This window comes from Netta rufina (assembly GCF_964035555.1).
Source record: "Netta rufina genome assembly, chromosome: 3".
NCBI lineage: Eukaryota > Metazoa > Chordata > Aves > Anseriformes > Anatidae > Netta > Netta rufina.
The window spans coordinates 26,936,356-26,960,422 of NC_140125.1; the positions used below are offsets into that span (position 1 = coordinate 26,936,356).

Below are 24,067 nucleotides of genomic sequence, written 5' to 3' on the forward strand. Positions count from 1 at the left end.
TAAAATGGGTGTCAATAGAAGATTTATACATAATTTACACATAAGGCTACAGAAGTTGTTTTTACTGATGAAAAGACTAAATCAAAAAAATCAAACCTATCAGAAGTAACCAACTCATTTTCACAGAAAATGAAAACTGGCTGTGTCTATTTATTTCACATAGAGGCTACAATAGAGTAATTACATTTAAGGCATTTGTTCTATGCAGAAGTACAGAGATGGATTTTTCACTTGAACATATAGCTTTATTCTGGTTATTCACTGTAGTACCAGTTAGTTTACTAATTGGTACTAATGTTTACAAGAACTACATCCAGAAAGATCCTTTGCCTAAAGCTACAGAGCTGCTGTAGAACTATACCAGAAAATTCCCTCTAGTGGGAACAATTCATATAACAGGAGTTACCTGTATGAGGACAATTTTCCAAAAGTAATAGAAATCTCCAAGTGTAATATAATTTTTTTTTCCTTTTTCTAACATAACTAATATTTACAACTGTATGCATCAGGGCAGATGTGAAAAACAACAATCCGCTACCTGGAAGATGACCATTCATTCAGTCAAGCTTTCAGCTCTCTCAACACCACAGAAGAAGGATGAAGTTTTTGCTTCCTGTTAAAGCCAGATAAATCCTATCTTCCTGTTTTAATGCTAAGAAGTTAACTAAGCTAAGCTGTCCTTGGCTACCTCTATGCTAATGAAGTGAACAGCTACCCATTAATCCTAGGACAGGTACTTAAAACAACTCTAGAGGTGCCTGCTTCTCAGACAAACAAAATATGCATGAAGATGAACTCTACACAGGGTGTACAGAGCAACTCCCACTGAAATAAATGGAAAGACTTCTGCAGTTATGTTAATGAGAACTGGATTTACTCCTGCCAGCCTTTAGGAAGTAAAGCATTTTAGGAGACAGCAGAAAACAATTTCCCAGCTTCTTAATCAGTTCTAAGAGTTTAGGAACCATTTTTAAGTAGAACCTTACAATTAAAGGTCCAACATCCACTTCCTTTTTTGTCATGAAGAGCTCCTTAATTTGTTCACATTGTAGAATATCTTTACTTATGTACTTTGAGCATTCAGCCAATGTTTTGCCGTATTTACAAGGCATTACAGACGTGAAGTCTGGTCCACAGGTGTATAAGTAAAATGCTTCCTCTGGTCCAATCTTTGCACCTAGAACACAAAAAGGACATTAACTTCTAAGCATACATTAAGGTGAAGTTTATACCTTAAGAAGGAAGATTACTGGCTCTCTTTACAGGACCTGCTGATCTGAAACAACCAGTGAAGTCCAGTGCTAACTACTGTGAAGCACTGACTTCTGCCACATGTCATAGGCCTGATTATTCAGTTCTATTGTCTTAAGTTCAAACAGACAGCTTTCCTGATTTGTTTTCAGTTGCCTTTGGCACTAAATTAATCAATTACTCCTTTTTTTTTAATTGAAAAGTTATCTATCCAAGACTACTCAGTTCTCAAAGCATAGCAAGACTGTAGATAGTAAGAACATGCCACAACACCATGAAGACTTGATCAGGGTGACTCAAGGATCCAATAATAATAGTTCACTACAACCAACAGGGAGAAAAAATAAGTGTAGAAAATAAAAAAGTCAAATGACACTGCCTAGAGAGTGAGGGAAGGTTATCCCTCAATTGACCTGTTTGTGAGAATGTATCTTCAAATGAAGCAACTCTTATCAGTTGCTTCAGAGAGTAGAAGGACTGAAGTCTATGATGTTTGGGTACACAACAGCTGTATATCCATTGTTCTCTGGATACATCAGTTATACCAGCTGTAGTCAACGCAGACCATATTGATTCTCCAGGTGGAGCTTACATTTACAGCAAACATCTCGCTGCCTGCTCAAATATGCAGTCTCCATACACACAACACAGACACACCACACACCCCAGCCAACTGATTTCTAATGTAAGGTAGTTCTTACTAGACCACTGCACATGAAGAAATGCCAGAATTATAATCAGCAGGATTCCAGTCTTTGGGGCTAACCAAACACACAGAAGTCCTGAAAAAAACTTTCAGAAGAAGGAGAAGAATTGTATGTCCAAGAAAACCCTAAAGTAACTTGAGCAGTTTCAGAAACAAGCATGTTTAACACAAGGCATTTAGTGGTTTGGATTTCGTTTGATTTTTAATATGCTTCAAGTATTTTTAAATTACTAATTTAGAAGCAGGTAAATGAAATCTGTTTTCCAGTTGGCAGAGACCGAGTGCTTTAAGATAAAGGAGAACAAGTATTACCATCACTTCCCCCTCTATCCCCTCACCCCCCAGTGTATTATTTGAAGAAATTTTTAAGATCACTGAAGTAACTGGAATTGCCAGCTACAGCACAAAAAAGACAGACAATAGTGGGAGAAGCAGAAAGACACGTTAGGAAGTACTCAATACTGAAATGTTTGCTTACTTCCTCTTTAATATATTGCACTTGTAAATAATGTATTGTTGCTTTTACTGTAATAAGTGGCATTGTTAAGAAATCAAGTTAGGTCTTTGATCGGGAAGGAGGAAATAAAGACTTATGCTAGAAAAACAAAGCATACAGAAGTACCATTAAAAAGAAGCAGATTTCCAAGATCCCATCTGCCTGACAAGCGAAGCAATTCTTCCTGAGATGATGTACAGTGGCCAATCATACAAAATGTTTTATTACTGTCAGATGACAAGCTTGATTTCCTTGGTAGTGCATAATCTAAGTTGATCTCACATTTCCTAAAAATAAAGTGTAAATAAGTGTTCAAAATTGCTACCTCAAGTAGTCAGCTTAGACTTAAAATAAATTTTAATACTTAGTAGATGAGAAGCCATGTAGTTATTGACATTAAATTAATAAAGCCATCTTCACCTTCTATAACTGAGTTTCAAGGTGCCTATAATGGCATGTATATTCAATTACTACCCAGGACAGAAGAAAAGAAATAGCGTTATCAGCTAGCTTTGCCATAATGTCAGGATTTGCTAGATGGGAAATCCTTTCTCCTCCCCTCTAACCTCGGTGAAGAAGCAACCATACACATGCTATACACACACACCTGAATTGTTATAGCGAAATTTTAAAATGGCAGTTTTTCAAGAATTTCTACTTGACATTCCACCCCCTTATCCCCCCCAAAAAAAAACACTACTTCTCAACCATAACTTCAGCCTGCACTGAAGTAGCATAGATGCTTTCTTATCAAATAATTGATAGGTTTTGAAGAAAAAGATATAGATGTAACTAGTGTACATTTTACCTCTGACCAGAAACCCACAACAACAGCTTTCCATGGATATTTTTCTTGCCTTCTGGCAGCTGTAGATATGTTACTGCCAAATGCTGCCACCTGCCCACAAGGAAAACATTCTCTGGAGATTCAGCCTGTGCCAGAAGACCTGCTTTCATCTCATCATTTGGATCCATGCACATACTATGAAAACAGAAAAGGGAAAACAAGTGTTTTCAGGTTTGCATTTTCAGCTCCAACTATGCATTTTATCAGTCACTTTGAGGTTCTATTTCTCATCTTTCACAGATAACTTTTTAGATCACAAAATTATGTATTTAGAATGCTCAGAATAATCTATGCAAGTATGTTGTTTCACCTTAGTTACTTAATCTGCTTGCATGAATCTACTTACATTTTAGATTAGTATAATATCTCTATTTTACAGAGAAGTAATTTGCATTAAAAAATGCAAGTTCTTTGAATCCTATGAAATTAAGTGCTCTAAAATTCAGGCTTTAGATCTGTTTTAAGGATCTAGGAAGTAAAATAATACTAAGAGGTGTTCAGAAGATGAGGATTGTCATAGCTATTAAGAATTTTCACACCTGAGTTATGAAAATCTACAGCTACAAAAGCTTTTGCTGTGTCACTTCATCACTACTTTGTCACTTTGCATTACACTGTGTTTATGTCTCATCTTGCAACAAACTTAGGGCAACTCTTTATATATATTTATATGAAACATATAAGATCTGAGATGTAATAATCCCGTAGGTTATATACAATAAACTTCATTTGATGTTTCCAGCATGTACAATTGCTCTACTATAAAAATTATTTTTTTATTCCACAGCAGTGTTCTCTGCAAGCTGCTGCTAGAAGTTAAATAGGACAACATGTTTACAAACATTTGACTTTTGGACTAATATACCATACCGAAATATGAAAGCTCCAGTGTTCAAGTCTGCCCAGATTTGTATCATCAATGCTTTGGAACCCAATGAAATTATATGAATGCAGCCATCTTCAACAAGTTTGTCTCCCATGCTTAGGTATTCCATTCCCATAGACTTGGTTTCTTCTAGAAATATAAGCATGTTTATAAACAATTACAACACAATTCATTTTTAGCAAGCTAAAAATGTGCATTTTTCTTCAGAGACTTAGGTCTTCTGTGTATTGAAACAGAGGTTAACATTAAGCACTTGGTACAGTTGGTATGTTTTTGTTTGGAATCAGATAAACCCACTAAATGTGTATACATTCTAATTCAACAAACGCCATCTCCTGTGTTGACCAAGTGCACCAAGTCTTTAGACTTGGTTCTTTACAAATCATACTACCCTTTAAACATGATCTTGCATCCAGTATTTTTGTTTGGCTTTATGAAGCACAAGTAGATATCTTTTAACAAAAGTGTTTCTAGTAATTTCCAAGATTCAGCCCCCAAACACATTTTTTTTTAAACTGTATTGAGTAAAAGTACAGTAGACGGCATCCTAAGTATTGTGACTGGGAGGCATTTTGAATACCACAAGGAATATTTCCTCTTATAAACTATAATCCAAGAGATTCAGCTTGAAACAGTTTGGGAGCTAGCAAGCCTTAAAAAATGTAGAGAAGTGTTTTTACAGCTATCGATATTTATAATGGCACACAGGGAAATTTAGAGGATTTACACTGAGTCAGCCTCAGGCTCTTGATGGATTTAAAACATCTTTTAGTTAAGAGTACCAGTATTTAAATCCTAAATCAAAAAGACTTAGTAGCTCTCTATTGAAGAGAAAGAACACAAAAGCTACAACACAAAAGCCATTCATCAACACGAGACCAATTAAATATGACAGTCTTCTCCCATGATCTTTCAGCTTCAGCATTGAATATTTCCTCCAACATAACATGAAGCAGAATAAAGACATTTGACTGAAGTTAAAAATTCAATGAAAACACTACATTTCTAAGGAAGTAGACATAAATCTAACAAAGATAAAACACTTATGGCTTCATTATTAAGTAAACATTCCTAGCTTAGTTCCCAAGTATATCTTACAGCACACAAAGAACAATCAGAAAGGTTATTATCACTTCTGGTTAATATTCATCACAAGGAAAAAAGTGCAACCCTTTGTATCTGACATCAATTAGTAATAAAAAATAAACCAGAATCCCTCGCTGCTACCTACATAGAAAGAAGTAGTACTATATCCTCACCTGTGCTATCAAAGCTGTTCTCTCTTACAGAGAAGAGTCTGCTTCTTTTCTTTTGCTTCTTCCCCTTTTCTGTTGAATTTTCTGTTTCATGAACACCCTCCAGATGAAACCATAGTGAGACACTGAAGCCTTCAGACATGTGTGGCCAACAGTTCTGTCCAACTAAAGGCAAGTGAATTGGGGCTACATGCCAAGAAGAAAGCAGCTGGTGACTCAAATTTTCACCATCTGCCTCTTTCTTGTTCTTTGAAAATTTTGCTCTTTTTACTAGTCCAACAGTTTTGCTGTTGAAAGTGCCAGCAGATTTTTGTGAAGAACTACTACTCAAATTTGTGCCATAAAGTAAAGGGAAAGCAAGGTATTGCAATGGGTTCATATAAATATTAGTTTCTATAATCTTCAATACACCCTTAAGCAGTATCTCCTAGAAGAAATAAACCAAACAAGTAAGTAAGAATCAAACTGTTTAATACCATGTTCTCAAGCATCATCAAGCATCATCTCTTAACTAAACAGAACCCCACTCCTCATTTAAACTTGGATTCATGGTTTTCCCAATATAGGTGGACTTAAATATCCAGACTGAAACACAATTACAACAGTGAGTAGCTAGATCAGTTGTAACTAAATCCCCAACAGTTGTGGGGATTTAGTTACAGCAGATCAATCTTCAAGTTACAATACCTAGGAATTAGCTGAACCACTGTAGGTGGCCATTGTGCAGTCTTATCTCACTTTTCTGACACATTAGAATAGAAGATTAATTTACACCTCAAATAAGACCACACCTTTTACTCCCTGTTTGAGGGAGTGTGAGTGTACACACAGGCCATCCCTTTGTTATTGCATAATCAAGCAGCAAAACTACCTGAGCCCTTAAGCCAATGTTTCCTTAGGTACATAGCTAATTATTGCAAGCTACCTTTGAAAGATTGACTTGTTTCCCAGTTTGGTGCTATTTTATGTTCCACAATAATGCTTAATTTCCTTCCATGCATTTTTTTGTACAGACTCCCACACAAACCAACTGTTAGTTATTTTAGCAGTATATCCCACACAAGGAGTAGATTCCAGCGTTAAACAAACCAACTTAAGTCAGTATTTAAAGTAATTTCTGCTGTTAAAGCAGCACCCATTCCTAAAATACAGATGCTTTATAACTAAGGGAAAGACTTCACATTTTACAGCATTACAATACTCTGTCATCCATAACTGTAATGTCCATCTGCTTAAGACAAGTCCTGTTTTCTTGTGCTAAAGAAAGGAGTTTCTAGTATATTCAACAACAGACTTCAAACTCCTCTCATTTCTCTCCAACTTCCCTATCATGTTTTGAAAGTATGTTGTTTCAACAACCAACATTGCTCTTAAAAAGTCCTTATTTCCCAAAATACTTTGGCACAAAAGGATTCTTTTTTCCTTCTCAATTTTGTAAGATGTTAATGAATACATACCGTACAAGGCGTCTTCTCCAAAAATATCCTTAAGAGAAGAGTGAGCTCTTCTGAACTTATTTGTGAGCTCATCAAAGAAACTAGCAGGTCTACCAGCACTACTTGACATGCTAAAAATAAAGAGAAAATATTCTTGAAGAGTATGTTTGAAAAACTTTATAAATTTATATTTGATACAACTATGAAGAAAAATTAACTTGGAATTCAGTGTTTTGTGAAAAGATTTCAAACTCAGGAAGCAGCAATGATTACAAGATGAATTCTACAGTGATCTACCTACTTCCTGACACTATTAGCATTTAAAGTTCCATTGAACAAATCTAGACCACTACAGCAAGTTGGGCTTCCAGGTTTGCAAAAGTCTGAAAATCTAGGAAACCTAGCATATAGATTGCAAAGGTTCTTCCTACAAAGCCAGGGATTAAGTCCTGGGACGGCTTACAGAATTTCCTGCTGTGGAAAAGCCTCATACTGTGAGCTACCTTAGGATAAGTTTTTACTTTGCTTCCACTTTCTTGGATTAGCTAGGGTATTTTCTGACTAGAAAAACACAATCAAGATAGTACTAAATTTTGGGTTACAAATAAATTTGAAATAAAAGCTTATGTTGTGATGGAGTCAGATTTAATCAGTGAGCTAAGTGCTATTTTTCCCAAGTAGTGTTTGTTAACATTATCATCCTAGGTTTGTGGTTTCAATTATTCTCTTCAGATCTGGCAGAATGTGTATAAATAACAGTTTCTACTAGTTCAGAAATAGCCCTGTATTTACACAAATTAGATATCCCTCACAAGTTAGAGACAGCTGCATCCATTCACACATGCCAATGAATTCACTTTGTAATGTTTTTTTGAATGTGAATTCACAATGTTTTTCATTTCCATTAATGGCTAAAAAATTGGGGCTATATACATTAAGTTATAGAAAGTGTTCAAGTAACCTAGACTCCGTACTCACCATGAAAACTAGATTCCGTTTGTGTCAGTATGTTCATAAATCCTCCCAAAATGTGTTTAACAGCACCCTGTTCCAAAAATACAGGGGAAAATGTCATGTCTCAAGAACACACACAAGCTCAAAGTATTTTTTTCCCAAACAGTTCTTATGCACCGTTGATTTAAGTAAGAATAATTCTAGTTGGTTTACTTTTTTTTAATATATATTTGCTAATGAGTATGCTTTCATGATTACAGTTCAAATGCATATCAGAAAGACTCTCGAATCCAGATGATTCAAGAAAGTATCCTTTACCACTATCCATTCAGCAACTGAGAACTACTCCCTTGTGTTCTCAACCAGAACAGAATTAAAAAAATTTGACAGGTTTTGACAAAGTACAACATGTTGGTATATAGAGATGCAATACTGAACACAAATTTAACCCTTCCCCAACCTTTTTGTGCAAGATTATTTTAAAGAGTAACTAGAAAGTCATTTACTTAAGAGCAACATGCTTCAGAAATGCAATTTTAAATGTCACATAAAAATCTCGTAAGTATATACAAAGTTTCTAAACTGGTTAGTTCAGTAGATATATACTTGCTTTTTTAGAAATACACTAAAAGAAAAAATAGTATTTTTTTTACATGCTAAAGTTCAGAAAAATAAAATATGTACTAGTGATTTAAAGCTAGTAATTCACACAATGACTTGAAGTACCAAAATAAAACATTTTCTTCCCACTTTCAGATTAACCTGTCAAGCACTAACATCACTTCACCAAGTTATTATATAAACAAACACTAAGCTTACTTATATTTTTTATTTCTGCAAAACAAGTTTACTAAAGCTTAGTTATTTGAAAGCAAAACAAGCTAGCCTTCAGAAATTCAAAATTACCACAAAGACATCAACATGTGCTTAGCTGATTAATATTAGAGCTAATATAAATATTATAGTTAATATAAACTTATGAGGAGCAAAAGTGAAATGTTTTTCAGGCATAGCATTGAAAGTTTCTAAAAGTACACTACAAAATATACATGTATCAAATATGTATGTACATATATACTCTTTGCTTTTTTGTTTTCTATATTCAGTAGCTTGATGGTTTCTAAAACCACACACAGAGCTTTCATGATTGAACAGTTTTGATGAAAAACCGTGAAACTCAAAAGCTCTGTAGGTCAACTGTCTTTCTACTAACTGTAGTTAAGTATAGTTTGTTAACTTCTTAATGCAATGCAGCTTCATTGGCAATATCAGTCATTTACACTGTTTCAAGTCTTATAAAATGCCATAACAAGTAATAATGTTTGAGTTCACCTTATTAGCTACACTGTTACTACAGAACTGAATAAAAAGAAAATACTGCATTTCTGAAGTTTTCTGAAGTGTTGCATTTGTTTAATAACATTTTTACCTGTTCTATAAGTACAGTGGCATTTCTCTCCTTCTGGCTGACAATTTCCAAGCAGCTTTGGAATACATGAGCAAGCACATCTAAACTTGCATTACCAGCTGACAGCAAGTTCAATTCTAACATGCAGATTTCAGGATATATTAATTCTCCTTGATTGATGTGTTCGGTTAGGTCATTAAAATAACCTGAAGGATCAGTACACCCTGGTTCTGCCTTTGCATCTGCTCCTGAAAAAAGACAGTCTTATTGAAAATTACTCAGATAAATAGAGTTTGCAAGACTTAAGTAGGACATCCAAGGACATACTTTATCTAATCTCAAAGGTACAAAACAAAAACAGTCGCTAGCATATCAGCAGTTTTTCAGAAATTCATAAAAGTTACAAGCTATTCTGCTTCAGATTTTCTTATTTTCCTGCCAATACATAAGCGCAAGGATGCAGTTTCTCCCATTACATGTTCTTGAACTACATGCCTTCATTTGCTGGGAAATGGACATGCACTGCAATGATGAAATACGCAACTGAAAATACGACAGTAAAACGCAGTGCATCAGAACCTCAGCTTCTATAAATAACTAAGAGCCTGCCAAGAAAGGACATCAATTTAAATGAACCTTTTTTATGTTAAAAGATTGGAGGAAACAGTTCTTTAGTTATTTAACTCAGGAAACATGCATGGCAGAATATCTCTATGACAATCACGAAACAAACATTTAAGCCCCCCTCTCACAACTTGGTGAGACTTTAAAACACATCACTTAAAACTAATACGATTTGGTACAGACATATGCTACTTGAAAGTGCTTCGTAGAAATATTTCAGTTTGAATTTTTAATTCAGAAATGCTTTTAAAATGCTGTATACGCTTCTCTAGATCACTATGGATAAAGCCTTGTCATACAGGTAAACAATAATAGTGAAATGCAGTGCTATTAGCTGCTATTACAGTTCATGATTACCTCATATTATACTAAAATTTAAGTATCTAGGTGTTCAGCACAAAAAAATGCGTTCTAAGTTACACAAAAAAGTGAAATACTTGCATATCAATTGTTGAATGAAAATAGGTTAGACTAGACTACGCGCTTTTTAGCAACTATAAAACTACATAAAATTTTGAACCTTTATTGATAAACTACCTACTGATAAGCATCTCTGGAGAAAACTGCTTCTAGATCACCATAAAACATTTCAACCAAGACAACCCAACACGACTTCAGAGCAAGAATCATATAAACCAGGACAAAAACACTTCTTTTAACACTCAGTGTAAAGACAGACTCTCCAAATGAAACTGGATACTACCAGAACTAGAACCCATTAGCTACCCTATTTTTGTACACCTCAAAAAGCCAAGTAAGGTTGGCTATGTTGTAAAGACTGCTTTGCATATTCAGAAAGTTCAAGTTTACCTTCAACCTTGGTTTCACTGTCATCTGGGTTACTTTCACTATCTGCTTCATATCCTTCCTCTTCAGCAAAAAGTTTAAGGCTACAGCACTGTGATTCTTCAGCTTCGTCAGAAATATCTCCAGGTTGTGACACAGGCTCCTTTTCAGTGTAATGTGTCTGTTTAACACACCAAACAAATTTACCATCTTAGTTCAGAACAGTAAGTAGCTTAGAACCTTCAAGAACCTTTCTCTATGCCCATTGGGGAAAGAAAAAAAAAAAAAAAAAGACAAAAAAACTGAGATTCTTTCTAAGGATACATCATTCTTACATAGAACATGGATTCTGCAAAGATGGATATTTCCTTCTAGCTACCCAAAGTTTTGGGAAACAAGTACCCAATGCATTAAGAAAAATTGTTGCTGCAAAAATCACTGTAAGTTAGGATTTTGACATCCACTCTTCGGTGAAGATAATGTGAGTGAACATCCACCTTCTGATGCTCTCCTCTGAGAGTTTTTCCATTCCCTGCTACAGAATGGAAGAGTGAGGAGAACTTCATGGATTTCTATAAAGTATAATTGGAGCTTTCTCCTTTTGGAGGGGGGGGGGGGCATGACTCATTTCAGAGCAGCACATGAATAACCATCATTCAACATAAACACATTAGAATCAGAGAATTCTTTTTCAACAACCACAAGAACCAAACATTTAAACGTCTTATCTCATTTAAAAGCACAGACCCAAACAACAAAAACTTGATCTAGAAAACCTTGCAGTATTCAGAATTAGACTATGTATTTAATTGGTGTTTCATACCTTTTCTATTTTTTCTTCAGAACGATCCAGATCAGCAGAGAATGTGCCCAACGCAACACGGAGCAGTGAATCAAACAGAGGCTTTGCCAAGGCAGTTTCTAGCACTTTTGACTGAGCAAGCTGTTCTCTTATTTGGAGCAAGATATCATCCACAGAAGCATTCTACAGTTTGGAAGAGACAAACATTTTGATTCATGTTACTCTGTTTTGGCTAACTAAAATAGTCCAGTATCCCAATTAAGAACTTCCTTCCACCTACACTGATTAGATTTCCCAGCTAGAACTACCAGGCTTCACTGAGGTCTCCTGCGGTAACAGAGACTTGTCATGTTTGCCATGACAAGTTTAAGCAATCTGCACATGGAAAAATCCAGGCAACTTTCTGTTTCCTAAAAAATTGAAAGCACTATGGTTCAAAAATAAATGCCTCTGAAACAGCTTTAAGTGCAGAGTGCATTTAGACCACACCACATTACTATTACTAGATAGGTTAACAACATCACGGGTGAAAAGTCCAACTTAAGGAAAACAACAGGTGGCCCAGAAAAAACACCCATTTCTAGCTCTCACCTGCACCTACTTCCTCCTGCTTTTATAGTAAACTGCCAAGTACAATTAAAAATGGCCATTAAAATAATAAAGCACATCAAAGTTGTCTTCCATGAATCAACAGCTTTTGGTGGTATGCTGAATTAATTCACCTCTAAAGCTTAAGCAACTGTTTCTTCGGGTGTCTTCAGTATCCGCGCCCTCTAATACTCCTTTTCTCAAGCACCACGCTCTGCTCAGCATTTTCATCAAAAACATTACACGCAAGGTACTGCATACAATTCATGTCTTCCCTATGCAATAATCCTTCAATCTCATCTCTGTCACACACTATCCAGTGAAGACCCTTTCAGAAAAGAAGTCTCTCTCACCGTTCTCACCCATCAGCTCAGACAGCCTCCATAGAGCATGGACTAGACAAAAGAACTGCACAGAATAAAAAAGTAGAAAGAACAGGCCATACCCAACCAGACAAAGAAATCATCAGCAATTTACAGTAGTCAACATCTACTATTGCATGTATTGGCCAAGGAAACCATCCCTTTCCTCTAGTCAGGACCACCTTAGGCTACAGAAGAAAAAAATTCATCTCCTAGGATCAGCCTTCCCTCGGACTGAAGATGCATTAATCCAGAACAGAGCATGCAATGTTAAGCCCTTGGCCACACTGACCACGATGGCTCAAACTGTAATAGATGAATGAAAAAATAAACTGGAAATACAACTCAAATGCCACAAAGGTAAAAATCTCATCTAGGCTGGATTATTCTGCCATTCTAGAACACTCTCCCTCGGCCTCTGAGAAAGCAGAAACTGGCACAAACACGGATCCAACCAAAAAGAGCAGAAGACAAAGATAATTTTGGAGGACAAACAGGCACAGGGTCCTAACCAGTATTTTACTGGGTACAGAAAAAGGGAAACAAGTTGACGCACGGGGAATGCCTTCCCAGAAACAGCAACTGCCAGTTTGTCCATTTGCTTACTCCCACTCCTTCATGCCTGCTGACCACTGCCACCAACTACAACACCTACAGTTAAACAGTACACTTGAGGCATGACACAAATTATGGTACCAGAGTAAGAACGTAAACCTTTAATCTCCAGAAGAACTTCTGACTGGATTATTATTAAAGTAATACCATACATAACAAATATGAGTGAGGTAAGCTAAGGGAAGTTACGCAGTACCTGGTGAAAAACCTCCCCTTCCATCTTCTGCTGGATGGTGCTTGCACTGTGCAGACAAATTGTCAGCAGAGCTTCCAGAAGCCTGATACCCTGAAGTGCCCATTCAGTCTCTTCTCTTACAGAAGTCTTAATCTCTTCAAGATTTACAACTGATGTAACTGAAGCATGTTCCCCACTCACAGAGATGTCACAAGAGACACACTCAGGCACCAGCTGTTCTGCACCAGCAAGACGGTCAGCATTATTGAGCTCTGATTGTGTCATCTCCCTGCTCTTCAGGAACTGAACAGCATCATCCTTGTTGAGACGAGGACTCCCATGTGAACTTTTGCCGTCACTCAGTACTTTCTCATTTTTTTCTTGTTCCTTCTCGTGTTTTGAAAGTTTCTGAATTATGAGGATGAGTAGTCTGTGGCATGCTTCAAAGCCTCTAAGTCTATGGAACTGTCTCTGGAAAACTGAACTATAGAAATAGATGCAACGACACACCGACCAAATATCTGCAGCACGGTGAATGTGTTCCAGGGAGGGCAAAGTAAGGCTTTCCAGTGACAGAAATGGTAATTTGTGGCCCAACGGCTCACTGGCTGTACTATCATATCCTGATGTATCTTCAGAGTCATTAGCTGAATCCAGATCACCATCTGCTTCTTTACTTACACATAAAAAAGCAACACAGAGGAATAGGTTTATTGTGTTGACATGAGTGTCTTGACTCTCAAACTTTTTCTTTTTGGGGTAAGCCTCTTTCAGGCCAGCATAAAACTTGCTCAGGCTTTGGGGCACTTCTGAAACAATGTGCTGGCTACAAAGAGATGCAGGCAAGTCAGGCGTAGACATCTGATGTTCATTGCTGAGGTCTTCTAGTTCTGGCATTGCTTGTTCTTTCTGCTGATCCCCAAGACAGAGTATCAAAGTCCCTAACACTTTCAAAGAATGGCTTCTTAAAACGTCTAAGTAGTTTAACTCAATCATTTGATTCACTCCATTACAACTAAGAAACAAGTTCCTAATTATCCTGTAAGAGAAAGCATAAGAGTTACCTCATAAGAGGAACAAAAATTCATGTAGCTCCTAAGACCTCGTAAGACCCCGTAAGCTATTCATAAGATGAGATACCCAAAAATAATCCTCTGGTCCACACCTGATTAAAACCAGGGACAGATGGCATTTACAGTAATTGCTCTAAGTGTCCCATCTCAGGAATGTGATGGGAAAACTCAATCTCTTTTTTGTAAGACACAATGTAGGAAATAACATTGGTTAACCACTAAAACACAGAACACAGATGTATGATATTCAAAGCATTAAAAAAGGTGTTTAACTCTATAACATGCATTTAACTTCCACTTCACTTTTTATTAGTTTTTATTAGCAATTGTAGCTAGTCAATATCTTGATGTCTTTCATGGCTATGACCTCACTAGGAAGTTAGGAAGTAGAGAATCTCTCAAACTTGAGATCTTAAATAGACATAGCTAGTAAAATGTATTAACAGTTGCAAAAAAAACTCTTGAATTGTATCTGAAATGCATTTGAAGCACAGCGTTGTACTATTGTTGTGCCAGAAAGTTTAATACTAAAAAATATGGGGGGTATTTCCAAGTATCTTTTTCCATTCTTTCTACTCTCCACATAGTACATTGAACTCAAGCAGTTTGAAAAAAGGATCTGTAAGTTTCTTAATGTACTGTGTTGGCTTGCAGACACCTGCCCTACTCTCCATCTTCCTTTCTGAAGCATCAGCTTTCACTGTAACTGAGATAAGCACTCTAGAAAGAAGTAAGTCATGTACTGACTTGTATATATACAAGTTTTAAGCCAGTGGTAGGTAAGATACCTTAAAGGCTTTTTGTTTGTTTTATAAATCTAAACTAATTCTCTTATCTCTTTGCCACAAAGGGCTTTTCACTACATGCTTCTTCAGAAATTTATAGTTTGACTGTTTAGATTAGGATAAATATTAGAAATGTATTAGGCAAGCCTTCATGAACATTGGAATACTAGTCTATTCTTCATAACCATCTCAGGTAACCCTACGTAACCCTATTAAACTAATTTCAGTTTATCAGGACTCCAGGAGAAATGATCAGAAACTTTAATGGAAAAAATGACACATTCCTATTAATAATCATAAATGGAAATTTATTCAACAGCTACTTGATTGACTCCACAATAAATACGGAATTTACTTCAATCCTTAGAAGAATGTTCTTCTTTTTTAACCATTTTAAATGATTAGTGTTCTGTAAACATTAGAAAAACGGAAACATATTAGAAAATTGAGTGGTTTAATTACCACAGAAAAGTGACATGTTCAGCGTTCCTGACTCACTTCAGCATGAGGAATTAAGAGGCAAAGAGTATGTCAAAGATTGTGTTTCCACATGCTTTCATGCTTTGTTTTGACTTGTTAGAGGCCATGGCCCATCACTGCAGAACCCTCACTTGGTATGGCTTACGAATCTAGGAGTAAATCTTGTTTTGATCTTATATCCCACCTCCCTCCCCCCTCAATATCCAAAGCAAACTACTGTCCAAAAAAGGTTTGTGTTCTACTCAGTAACAAATACATAAAGCTCTGTACTACATAAACAGCATGTTTTCCCATTAATAAGCAGAAAATCAACCAACCTGGATTTAAACAACAGAGGGAGTATCTGCAAATAAATCTGAAGTACTTCATAAGGCAAGCACTGGCTATGGTAACTGCATGTGTGTTTATCAGCTGTAGTTATTCCCAGTTGTTGAGCATGGCAAGCTAGCTCAACTCCTTTCTGAAGCACTGGATTAAAAATACAGTTATATAGTTTCCATTGGACCACTGCATTTCCCTTTTGGATTAAGTGGCAGATATGGCTTGCAATCTGCATGCCACGTAGTTTGTCTTCTTCAAAAACAATGTCCTGATAAGCCTCTAATGCAGCCCATCTCAGTAACATATCTTCAGATCCACTGCTAGGCAGAATTCCCTGAACTCTGCAAGAGGAACTAGATGCAAGACCAGCATCATTAGAGTTGCCTTGCAAGGCATCTTCCAACTGAGAAAGCTGATCACAATCAACAGTACATATATTGCATGACGCCTGTAAAATTTTTGGAGAAACTTCTGCTCCACCCAGCTGATCCAATATAAACTTGTTAAGGATGTTCAGTATGTGCTGTTGAAAGTTTTTTAATATCGGTAACTTGGAAGCATGAAGCAATGGAACAATCACAGATTTTGGGTCCATACAACAGCATATTCCTACATTATGTACACCCGAGAGAATTTGAACACAAGTACTGCTCAGAGAAACTTGCTGCAACAAGTGCAAACACTGGTGTGCACAAACAGCAATGCAACAGCATCTGTCAGGATAATGAATTTCTCCATCAGCTGTCTCAAATGGATTTTTGGAAGCTTGGTTTTTAAAAGCAGACACAGAGAGCCCAGAGAGATCTCTGTGGTGATGCATGAAGTGAGAGTACTCACATCGTCTGTGCCGTTTTCTTGTACACATTGATTGATGGAGCTGCTCTGATTTCACTTTTTTGACAGTGCTGATTATTTTCAAGATGCTGTTGATAAGGGCTTTCAGATGCTCTGAGGCTTCCCCAGTTACTCCTTCATTCTTCATACACAGCCATTCCATTTGAAGTACTGTTATTTCAAACAGCTTAAATCCCTGATGCTGTATGAACTCATGAACCAGATCCATAGCTTGGCTAAAGTAGAACGGATTAGAGGCTGCACTCTGTAGGCAGCAGATCAAGATCTGCAAGACTCCTTCTATAACCTCTGGTAGAAGCAAAGCTCTGTGATGACACTTAGAAAATACAAAGTCATCCTGAACTGGCTGCTGTAGTGTTTTCTTGTACCCTGGAAGGGAAGGATCAGGTTGCTTTTCTAAGCCAATTCTGATTTTTAATGCTGCTTTAAGTAAGTCTGTTAAATTTCTTCGTAAATTGTCAGGCATTGTTTCTGTATTGCTAATATCTAAAGACATAAGATGCAGTACAGTTCGAAAGAGCATCCTTTGAATCAAAGCCACAGGTTCTTCTGTCCACCCTGCAGAAACTACCTCATTTTCAGTGTTACTGACATTGCAACAGTCTCCAAATCCTGACAAGAATTCAGTTAATGTGGGCACCACACTAGCTGAAAGAGCAGAACTGTGATTCAAACTAATATCAAATTTGCACACCTTCTCCAACAGTGACAATAATACATGGCATAAGTCAAAAGGAGAGTTATCCGTGTTGCTCCCAGCAATTCCTGCAACTGGCTCATTCAAAATCTCTGGGTTGAGCTCATGTGCTGGAGTAATTTGGCTGGAGTTTTCTACGTTAGGGGCATCAAGATTAGAATTTGGTACCGTTTCAGCAGGTAAGTAGTCACTTCTACCTACAAGGTAGCTTTCCCTAACTGAATGTGTTAAAAAAGGCTGCAGGAACTGGGAGCGTCTGTGTTTCATCATTACAGTAGTCTTGTCATCAGAATTTCCCTCTGAATCTGAAGTGGACAGCTGAGATCTTCTCGCATCTCGCACAGAGTAACGATGGGTGGTTTTGCGCACATGTCCACTTTTTCGGGATCGAGGATTTAGTTTTACAGAAGCCTGAAGAGATGAACGAGTGCTTCCATCTAATCCTAGTTTTTCCTGAGTAGATTTCACAGAACTTGAATTCTCTTTGGTCAGGCAGATGTCTACTGTAGAGGGTATATTAAAACCTATTGCAACAGAAAAACAAAGGAACATTAAAGAAACATTCAAGAAAATGATGTTAAAAACATAAAAGAAAAATGCTTCAATACTTTTGCTTCAAAAACATGAAAAATACTATTTTAATAGGCCATGTTTTTGCCTATGTCTGACATTTACAACAGACATACACTAAGTCAGTAAAAAATTGACATTTAGGAACAACACTGGCTTACTTTGAAAGCCGAGACAGAGTTAATTTTTCAATTAGGGATAGATAAAAATGTGCTAGTTTCCCAGAACTTATTGTAGGCACATCTATTCCCTTCTCTTAAAATATAAGGTTATATCAAGGAACATGAAAGATCTGTTTGGGGAGCAAGCGGAAGAAAGCTTAGTTTGAAAAAAATCTTTTGCCTGTTACAGATAAGATATGGGGAAACAAAACCATAATCCATTAGTTATACTCAGTTCAAGTTTGGTTATCTTACACTAATACAGCAGTAATAAATTATTAATCAGCAAGATACCAGCTCTGAGATCTTTTATTACTTAGCTGTGGAAGCAGTTTTAGGTAGTAACACTAGTAATATTTATTTTGAGCATACCATTTTGTATGTTCCAAGTCTCACAATAAGCATTGTGAAACAACCCCATCCCACAACAAGGAAAAAAAGCTTTCTTAAAGGGAAGAAAAAAGGTATTCAGTTTGATGACTCACTGTTGCTTTATGCACCTCAGCTGCTATAGGAGCTGAGTGCCTTCACTCATAGCCCTCTTATAAGAGCATACAAAAAACAGTTGAGTATTGGTGGTAACAGGGAAAAAATACCTACTCAGAAATACCGCTTATCTTGAAGTACACAGGCTTCAATCACTTGAGCTTTGTTCCAAACAAAAGCAACAGCCAAAAGTTGTAGACTTACTGCAATAATCAGGGACAAGAAGATGGAAAGGAGTACTGATTAAGGTGTGGAATGTTCCCACGAAAGCCAAGACTGAACACCTTTCAGTTACTCAGTATAAAATGGCAAATATGAAATTTAAGTCTGATTCAATTGGCAAGATGACTTTGAAGAATAAAATACAAGTTTTTCCAGTTCTCTTGTACTGGTAGATTCAGACTGTAATTTGCAAAAGCAGGTGGAAAAAATTGGCTGTGCTCTTGGATAAAGTCCATTCTGAATAATGGCACGATGGTATCTGGATGCCTTGGTGAATAGAATACCTAGCATAAAACAACTGCAAACATTCATCATCCAGTAAGTTCAGTATTTAAAAAAAATGTGATAGTTGAGAGTAACTCCTCACCACCCCAAAAAAAACAAAGCCCCAAAAGCCCACACTACAGATATGACCATTAAACTGGAAAGTGCTTCCATGTGCAAGAATGACTGTTCCTTGCTGTTTCACAGTCATAGTTGCTTAAGGATAATCTGTTTTGGAGGCAGGAATTAAAAGTAATTCACAAAATAATTTTCCTCACAGAACAAAAAAAGTTACCTAATACAGATGGGTCAAGACATTATTTCAGACCAAGGAAACACAGCTGTTGGGGTACAACTGAATACATCATCTTTACTGCATCAGTAATACAAGATGGAAGCTTGTAGTAGGAAAAAATGTGCATTATGCGAAGTGCAAAACCAGTATATCTTATCCTATTAATACACCAGCATTTTAAACTAAACTGGAAGACTCAGTAAGCTATCATGAGACCAAAATGTTTCTTTAATTCAATCCTGCTTCCAGGACCATGGAAGAAAGATGCAAGCAGGGTAGTTAATTACATAAAAGTAACATGAAGCTTGCATTTAAAATACCTTAGGTCTCCAAACATTAACAAACAGACCATTTTTTCATTTGTTTCATCATCTGTTTTACCCTTTAAGAAAGCAAACAAATGTAAACACCCCCCCCCGAAAATAATCTTGGCTGTCTTTTCCTGGTTCACTTCTTGTGAAGGTTTACCTTATATATATACCTTTAACTTCTTTATCATACCTTTTATTTCTTTAATTTGCTTTAAACTGATTCTTCAGCAGCTGAACTCTCGTGGTTTAATTCCTCTATTAGCACATCAGTTTTTCTGACACAGAACATCCAACTAAGAAACGCAACCTGGGTCTGTTCATCATCACATAGTATTATTCTATTTTCAGAGCCTCTCTCCTTACCATTTCATTGCACTTTTATACTATAACTGATATTACACTTTATGCCTATTCTCTTCAATTTCAGTGAAGTCTTCCTTAACTTATCTCTAATCAGTCTACAGCACCAGCATGTATCACACTAAGAACCAGTAAGTTTTTCTTCCTACCTCACCATTAAACATTTCCTCTTCAGTGAAAATATCATACTCTTTCAAATTCCTTGCCTCCATAGTAATATGCAAATACAATGCACCACTTTTTTCCAGGTCCTTAATACCGTAACTCATAAAATTTACCTATTGCTTTTTCCTCTTGGACAGGAATTTTCCACACCAGTGGCAAAAGTGACAGAAGAAGAGTCAGAAGTTCTTCCCGACATGTCAGCTCCTATGTTAGAAACAAAACAGAAATAAGCTTTTGTACTTTTTTTTCCTGAATAGATTAATCTTCAGGTTTATTTTTACAAGCTATAAATGTTCAGTTCCCTAAGCCCTTCTTCTGTTTTGCACACTGGAAAAATGACCTAACCACCAAGAGTGCTACAATCATTACCTGCAGCCAATAAGAAAGCATCTAAGATATTTATTATGCTTCTGCAAAAATCAAACAGGAAAACCAGGAAAGGAAAAGACAAAAGCAAATACTTGCTGATTTAGTCAAAGTCAACATGAAGCTTGGGAAAAGTTTGAAGTTTCTGTAGTTACAGAAATATAAGTTAAGAGAATCATGTGAAGCTTTCTACTTTATCCAGACTGACATTTACACCAATGAAACACTTATCAAGTGATGTTTTTGACTCACAATGAAATGGTAAAAATATAGGAAGAAGAATGATTCTTAATTCAGAAAACAGATTAATTACTAAAATACCTCAATCCTACTTGGATTTTAAGACAGACAGAAACAGTAGAAGATAAAGGACTCTAACAATTAATTTACTCATTGCTGTGCATCACTACCACTGTGGTTTCAGTCCTAAAGATCAAGAAATCCCATCTTTTACCTCTTCAAAGAAGTCTGACTTGACCATTTTGGTAGTTACCACCATTCAGGGATACGCAGTGAAAGGAATATCTTTTCCCAAGTATTCATGGTAGCAATGAGATTAAGATGTATGAAGATAACTTTGAGTAAGCTTGTTAATAAAGTTTTATGACTTCTTACCTATCTGCTTTTAGTTGAAGCCTAGAATTTAAAAGTGACTTGAAATGTTTGCACACACCTTTATTTACAAAGATTTTGGATTCAGAGTCCTTAGAAACACATTTGCAAATGTTAGACAGGACAGAAGTAAAAAAAAAAAAACTTAACATGGTATCTACTTAAATATTTTAATAGATTAATTATTCAGAGTACTTGCTAAAGTTTTAAGAAATTAGGCAGCTAAGCTACTGGAGTCAATAAGTAAAATGAATGACACCTTGCAAAGCAGCATCAGCTACTTTTGCATATGCCTATCTGAATTTCTTCACGCTAGCTTATTCACTTGGTTTGGTTCAAGAAACACCTCACTGGTAAATCACCTGGTATTTCACAGAAAAAATGTTCCTTTGAGTGAAACCAACTGAAATAGTTCAAGCTTGAACATTCCAAAGATTGAATCAGAAACATGTCCATCAATAACCCCTCTACAAATTAGACTGATAATTAAACTTCCATTTTATTAGATCTACTTTTACAAAGTGACTTGTATTTGCTTTCTTGTTCCCCACCCCTTTTCATTCTTGGATGCAAAGTAGAGAACTACAAAACAGTACAACACATAAGATGGGGAAGAACAAAGCAAATACATTTCAATTAAGTTTTCTGAATAGGCAGAGCTTAAGATTTTGGAGCCTTTTCCTGAAATTACACCATCAGTGAAGGATAGTGGTAGTTAGGAAATAAGGATTTAAAGTTTTTTTTTTTTTTAAATCTACAGTGATGGCATATATGGGATTCTGGGATGGACTCTGAACAGGACAACTCAAATATCGATCATCCATTCACATGACAGTCAACAAGAGACCATCCTCAGAATTTTTGTTGAAAGATGCATGACACTCCTCTCCCCACTACCCCCCCCAAAATGAAATATGTATGTTAATTAACATTATTTTATTGCTTTAAACTAGAAGAACCTTCTCAAAGTAATAACTGTCAGTTTCAGCTGTAGGTTCCCCAAACAGACTCATTCTTTTTAAAAATTCTAACCTATTGCCTCTTTCCACCCAGCTGCTGCACTCAAGTTTTACACGACTTAACTAATCAGAAGTTTAATAGCCACCAGTATCATCTGGCAAACAGTTATATTAGCTATTTTTTGTTCTTGGTGAAGGACAGAATGTAATTGCAACTTACCTTTCTAAACTTCTAGTCTAATTTGCGCACACACAAGAAGGGCAAGAAAACCAGCACCATAAACACAAGCCAGACAAACCCCTTCAAAACTCAACACAAAAAGGTTTAAAATGAGGTAAGAAAAACTATTACCTGATCAATACTGGAGTTCAATGTGGTCAGCAAAATAAACCCACGGCCTTGAACTAAGTATTGTCCCAGTGCTGCCATATGAGTTTCTTCCTCTTCATCTTCCTTGGCCTCTGCCCTCTGGACCACCGCATTGCACAGTCTATTGACATCCGTCAAAAATTCCCGTGCCAGTGAGTTACTGGCACTGCTCATGTCTGAGCTGTAATTAGAGGGAAGTACAGAAATTAAATAGTGCAGAAAATGCATTCCTTATAGAAAAGATGGGGGGAGAGAATGGCATCTCTTCACAATCTGCCCACTTCCGAAACATGAAAGATTTGTAGGACAGAGGATTCAATATAACAATATAAGGTAGAAAGGAATAGGAAAGAAACTTTGAGAATTTCAGTGAGACCTTAGCTAACAGCTGATTATTCCAAACACTTGTTCTATAAATCTAATAGGTGAATCCCATGATACACAGCATTCCTTCACATTGTATAAATTAAAGTTAATTACTAAATTTCACTTTAAAAAAAAGCTGGATGTGAGCTTCAATCTTCATCTGCTTCTAAAATACATTTAAGCTGAAAAACACAGGGACAACAGGTAGCTACTAAACAATTTATAGGAAATGCATTCTTAAATGTTTTATTAAAGACATTTTCTACCCTGTTATGTATTCAAGCAATATACACCTTGCTTCAAGGGAAAAAAGAAAAAGTAGTGATTTAAGATGAATGTGGGAGCTTTATAAATATAATGCTTTAGACTTAACCCCAACAGTGTTTCCCCTCAAACAAAATCAACTGAGTGGGTGGCAATCACTACTATGTACACATCGCTGTAGAAAACTGATCAGATCACTGATGAAGGCAAGACAAAAAATCTGTGGTAACTAGAATAACAAGAATATTTAATCCACATAAAACCCATTTAATGAATACCACAGCACATTTAACTCTTCATTTTTATGTAAACAGTTAAAGTAAAATCTTCAAAACTCAAATACTTTCATAACATCCAAGCACAGAACATCCACGAAGGGGGCCAAATGACTTAAGATCATTGAAATGTAGCAGAAAGATTAATACTGCACGATCAGGAAACATTTACATACAAGTAAGAATAAGTTAGGAAAGAAGAAGTTTGTGAGTAATAATAATAATAGAAAGAGCTTCTTTCAGTGGCAAGACTGAATATTTATACATATAACATTCTCAGTAACAGAAAAGATTCTTACCAGAATTACTTCACTAGCTTAATGCATTTATCTTCTCCTTGGAAGGAAAAGTAGATATATTCCAGAAATGCCACCCTTGGTTCACCTGTTTGAAAAGCAAAAAAAGCATGATACTTAATAAGCAATTTCTTTGTTTCTAGAATGCATTTTATGATAGTTATTTGTAGTTCATGAAAATTCCTTGAGTTTTGAGCTTTAAAACTCTTACGTCTACTTTTACCTTATGACTCTGTATAACCAAAATTCTGTTACAGAGAAACAAACTGGTGCATGCAGGGTAAGTTAACATAATAAGGTTCATTAGTTTTGAAAAAGTAAG

The 24,067-nt window shown here is 36.2% G+C and overlaps 1 protein-coding gene across 1 annotated transcript in view; it reads right to left on the reverse strand.

Moving 5' to 3' along the window:
- LYST (lysosomal trafficking regulator) overlaps positions 1–23,813 on the reverse strand; it is a 65,050-nt gene extending 41,237 nt beyond the window's left edge. The window contains 15 exon segments of the mRNA XM_084285260.1: positions 987–1,177; positions 2,580–2,740; positions 3,262–3,435; positions 4,171–4,315; positions 5,446–5,869; positions 6,900–7,009; positions 7,857–7,923; positions 9,262–9,488; positions 10,675–10,831; positions 11,474–11,635; positions 13,214–14,231; positions 15,848–17,927; positions 20,351–20,441; positions 22,527–22,725; positions 23,749–23,813. Coding sequence (XP_084141386.1) covers positions 987–1,177; positions 2,580–2,740; positions 3,262–3,435; positions 4,171–4,315; positions 5,446–5,869; positions 6,900–7,009; positions 7,857–7,923; positions 9,262–9,488; positions 10,675–10,831; positions 11,474–11,635; positions 13,214–14,231; positions 15,848–17,927; positions 20,351–20,441; positions 22,527–22,718 — 5,199 coding nt within the window. The 5' untranslated portion in view covers positions 22,719–22,725; positions 23,749–23,813.
- Positions 23,814–24,067: the final 254 nt, after the last annotated feature.